Source organism: Verticillium alfalfae, genomic scaffold, assembly GCF_000150825.1.
Source record: "Verticillium alfalfae VaMs.102 supercont1.1 genomic scaffold, whole genome shotgun sequence".
Lineage (NCBI taxonomy): Eukaryota > Fungi > Ascomycota > Sordariomycetes > Glomerellales > Plectosphaerellaceae > Verticillium > Verticillium alfalfae.
Window position 1 is genome coordinate 4,480,813 of NW_003315038.1, and position 3,098 is coordinate 4,483,910.

Consider the following 3,098-nt stretch of genomic DNA (forward strand, 5'->3'; position numbering starts at 1 on the left):
GGGCAGTAAAAAGGTGCTTCACTGTTGACGCAGAGAGAGAGAGAGAGAGAGAGAGAGAGGAGCAGGCACAGCTAGATACATGAGCACGAGCAGGCACGGCCTTCTATTGACGAATGACAAGCAAACATGATATTTTCACGTGTTTCAGTACGCTCACTGATGACTGCAGGAACGATCGTCTTCATCATGCCCGCCTTCCTCGCCGTCACTGCTCCGTCTGGGAAGGCACTTGTGTGTCGCATGCCTGCCCTGGCGGGTGACATGTTCTCCCTCAACAGAAGACACCTGGCTCATGGTCTTGTCTCCCACCTCCAGACTCTGCAATCCTTCCCAACCCGTCTCACTCTTTTGGACGTAAAGCTGCCGTTCCGCACTATCAGCATCTTCATCGTTGGCCTCATTATCATGGGGGCCCTACGAACCTTGCTGGACCTTGTCCAGTGTTGCCTTCCCCTGAGCAGTTATGATGTTGACAGGGCTGAGGACGAACGCCAGCCGCTTCTAGCTCGCGATGGTACCTACATCGTCGTGCTCCATCATGGCCGGATCATTGAACAAGGCAGCCACGAAAAGCTGCTCGCATCCATGGGCAAATACGCCAGTCTCTGGGCCACGAAAGAGCCATGCAAACAGAACGAGACTTCTTGTCCCCGCTATGCCGACCGTTCAACGAGCACAGAGCCCAAGGCTGTCCTTGAATGCATCGTCACAACCTCCCCCATCAAGACGCCTCAACGCCATCGCCGCGAGGGCTCCAAGCTGAACCCGGACGCTCCCGAGTTTACGCCCGGCGCCCTGGCTGCGGCCAGGAGCAACCCCAGCCCCTTCATCAACAGGGTCGAAACGCCCACTCCCGCTCAGCGGTCCACTACGCCTCTGCCCGAGAATATTGTACTGCCCCCCAGCGCGGCACCCGTGACACGGGCAGAGTTTCGGTTCCCGCTGGTCTCTCCTCGCCGCCGGTTCCAGTCCAAGAGCGAGACAAAGGAGTATGATTCTGACGAGTGCGCGACGCCGCGGAGGGTGTCTGCGCCTTCGCCTAGCCGCACCATGCGGGCCACATCGCGCGAGGCAGAAAAGTTGGGGTGTGGCCGAGTGCATGAAGATCAAGGGCCTGTGGTCGTCGAAAAGGACAAGCCTAAGGACCAGCAGGTCATCACGATCAATACCATCAAGCCTGCGGCGTCTCCGCCGGCGAAGTCATCGACAAACCATGCTCAGAGCCCCAAAAACGACGAGGGCAGCAATACTCCTGCCGCTGCGCAAAAGGGACACGGCCGTCCCCGAGCCCGATACGCCAGAGGTAGGGGAGGAGGCCGTCGCGGAGGACGGACCGGCACAACACGCGGTCCGGTCGAGGGAAGCTCAGCTCTGCCAGTGCCCACAAAGGGCCGTCGGTAGTCAGGAAGTCAATGTGCAAGCGGCGCGTTGCAACCAGCTAGTATCGGGATATTCAGAGTTAAACATGCACCATGGCTGACACGTACATATTTTGGGGGTAGACGCAAAGGTGGCACAAGAGGCATGGATATTCCGCCACAGACGTAAGGTCGGTAATTGGGGTTTTTTTGTTGACTTAGCCACGGGGTTTCAATTCAAGTTTGCATCTAGCTCTCTTACCATGCTCGCTCGTGATATGCTGGGCGTCAGATGAAGCCACGCCACGAACGGAGATTGGCTCCCAGGGCTGGACACGCGACCAAGCATGGGCAGGGTGGGCATCCGGGGCGGACGATCCGGGAGCATGTGGAAGCAACCGTTTCAGAGCCTGGGCATGACAGGGCTGCTCCGCGTTCCTTGATCTGGGTATTCTCCATTGCCAGATTACGATGTGGCTGGAGCAGATCGAGATGGCTCCTTGAAGATGCGCATGTGTTTGTTCTTGTGCAGCGCGGGCATGTTCCTCACAACCTGTATTCTACAGCCTGGATTGTTTTTTTTTTCTCTCTCTCTCTCTTCGCACTGAATGAAGCGCTGCCCATGCCAACTCTTTTGGTCGGTTGACACGCGCCTCGACCGGCCTGTGTCCGCAGCTCCTTTCGGGTGCTGCTCTTAGGCTCCCTGCCTTGCGCCGCCTGCGCCGACAGCTTTGGCGGGTCCGAACCTTGGCGGATTAAGAATAGGAACTTGGCCTGTGGCTGGGGCGCTTTTTAGTCTTGGGTCTCCGGGGTGGAAAGGATGCATTGATTTTCGTCTGTCTCTCTCTCTCTCTCTCTCTCTCTGTGCTGGGCTCCGATCCGGGACTCGGCTGTGTGGGCCAAGAGACCAGCTGTGGTCGATTTGCCAAGGTGCCAGGGTGGGCGGAGGCGGCGCTGTGAGGAACATGACGTCCTTGTCCTTGTCCCAAGGGCCACTGCCGCCCTAACCTTCCGCGGCCGTAGCCTGTGGTCGGCAGCCTGTGAGGGGGCTGTAGGGCTCAAGAGCCAACATGTACCTACGTACTAGGTAGCTTGGGTAGGTAGGGGGCGGGGGCGGCACCTGGCTGTGCTGGCACCAACCACAGCACACCACAGGGACGGAAGCAGTGAGGGAAGGAAGGAAAGGTGGGGGGGGGGATCATGTCAGGGCATCGCCAGCTTCCAAGACGGCTTTCCCATTCCTTGCATCGAACCACTTCCCATCCTCCCCCCTCCCGCCCAGACACACACACACACACATATCACTGCTGCCATGGTATGAGGATCACACAACACCGCCTGGGCTACCAAGGTAGCTTGGCTAGCTCGTCTCGACAGCCGCTGCCGTTTCTGCTGCCGTCTGGGCCAAACACCATTCTGTTGGTTCCCAGCCCTTCCGACCGCTAGGCTGCCAGGCCATGCCTCTGGCCCCCCCCTCCCTCATCTCATCGATGATTATGCCCTGCCGTTTGCTAGCAGGGCTTCGTCCCCACGTCCACGGCATGACGTCTTGGCCTCTGGCGACACGCCCTGTAAGCCATCGCAAATGAGCTCTGCGTGATGGGAGCCGAGCCCCGTACCAAGCAAGCTGTCCCAGGTTGCCGTTGTCAGATGCTGCCGTATTGTCTGTTGTTTCGCTGACACGGATGGCTTCTGCTTATGAGGCTTCGTCCCGCTGCTGGGTGCCTCGCTGGCGATCCC

The 3,098-nt window shown here is 58.8% G+C and overlaps 1 protein-coding gene across 1 annotated transcript; it reads left to right on the forward strand.

Moving 5' to 3' along the window:
* Positions 1 to 585: 585 nt before the first annotated feature.
* VDBG_01364 (hypothetical protein) lies at positions 586 to 1,456 on the forward strand (the record flags this gene model as incomplete). Its single annotated transcript, XM_003009635.1, has 1 exon — positions 586 to 1,456. One exon carries the CDS (start codon positions 586 to 588, stop codon positions 1,399 to 1,401), a length of 816 nt encoding a protein of 271 aa, XP_003009681.1.
* Positions 1,457 to 3,098: the final 1,642 nt, after the last annotated feature.